This window comes from Parus major, unplaced genomic scaffold (genome assembly GCF_001522545.3).
Source record: "Parus major isolate Abel unplaced genomic scaffold, Parus_major1.1 Scaffold546, whole genome shotgun sequence".
In the NCBI taxonomy this organism is placed as follows: Eukaryota; Metazoa; Chordata; class Aves; order Passeriformes; family Paridae; genus Parus; species Parus major.
The window spans coordinates 11556-12885 of record NW_015379434.1 but is presented as its reverse complement, the minus strand read 5'-3'; the positions used below and the strand labels follow the sequence as shown (position 1 = coordinate 12885).

At 54.1% G+C, this 1330-nt stretch overlaps 1 protein-coding gene across 1 annotated transcript in view; it reads right to left on the bottom strand.

Moving 5' to 3' along the window:
* Positions 1–1154: 1154 nt before the first annotated feature.
* LOC107199272 (epithelial discoidin domain-containing receptor 1-like) overlaps positions 1155–1330 on the bottom strand; it is a 5253-nt gene continuing 5077 nt past the window's right edge. The window contains exon 4 of the mRNA XM_019005522.2: positions 1155–1298. Coding sequence (XP_018861067.1) covers positions 1155–1298 — 144 coding nt within the window. The remainder of the gene's footprint in view (positions 1299–1330) is intronic.

Genomic DNA, 1330 nt, shown 5'->3' with positions numbered 1-1330 from the left:
GATTTGTTTAAAATCGGGGTTTAAGAGGAAAAAATTGGAATTTATCAGATTTTTTAGGATTGAATTTATCGGATTTATGGGATTTTTTGGGGGGGGAAGAAAAAGTCAATTTTTTTGGGGTGTAAAACGGCGTTTTCCGGGAATTTTTGAGGGGAAAAACGGGAATTTGGGGAAAAACGGGAAATTATGATTTTTAAAAAGAGTCAGAGTCGAAATGAAAAGAGGAAAATTCACGATTTTTAAATTAAATTTAAAAAAAACCCGTACAAATAAAAATTGTTTCCCGCCCCTCCCCCACCCTGGGGTTAATTAATTCAGGTTAATTAAATCAGGTTAATTAAATTAGGTTAATTAAATCCTCCCCCCGTTAATGAGGGGTGGGGGGAGGAGCTGGGGGTCCTGGGAAAGGAGATGGCCACGGTCACTCAGTGGTCACTCAGTGGTCTCTCAGGGGTCACTCAGGGGTCACTCAGTGCCCGGTGGTCACTCAGGGGTCACTCAGGGATCAGAGTCCGGTGGTCACTTAGGGGTCACTCAGTGTCCGGTGGTCACTCAGTGTCCGGTGGTCACTCAGGGGTCACTCAGTGTCCGGTGCAAGTGGTCAGTGATGATGCCCATGGTCACTCAGTGGTCACTCAGTGGTCAGTGGTCACTCAGGGGTCACTCAGTGGTCACTCAGTGTCCGGTGGTCACTCAGTGTCCGGTGCAGGTGACCAAAGGGTGGTCAATGATGATGATGATGATGATGCCCATGGTCACTCAGTGGTCACTCATTGGTCACTCAGCGGTCACTCAGTGGTCACTCAGGGGTCAGGGCCCGGTGGTCACTCAGTGGTCAGTGGTCACTCAGCAGTCACTCAGTGGTCACTCAGCGGTCACTCAGGGGTCAGAGCCCGGTGGTCACTCAGTGGTCAGTGGTCACTCAGGAGTCACTCAGGGGTCACTCAGGGGTCAGAGCCCGGTGGTCACTCAGGGGTCACTCAGAGCCCTGTGGTCACTCAGTGTCCGGTGGTCACTCAGGGATCACTCAGGGGTCACTCAGGGATCACTCAGGGGTCACTCAGCGGTCACTCAGGGGTCAGAGCCCGGTGGTCACTCAGTGTCTGGTGGTCACTCAGGGATCACTCAGGGGTCACTCAGCGGTCACTCAGCGGTCACTCAGGGGTCAGAGCCCGGTGGTCACTCAGTGTCCGGTGCAGGTGGCCGAAGTCCGGCCGCTCGGCCGCCTCTCGGGCCCAGCAGTTCAACATCAGCCGGTGCAGGGCGGGGGGGCAGCCGGGGGGGCAGGGCAGGTACTGCTGGGAACTGGGGTTACTGGGATGGACTGGGA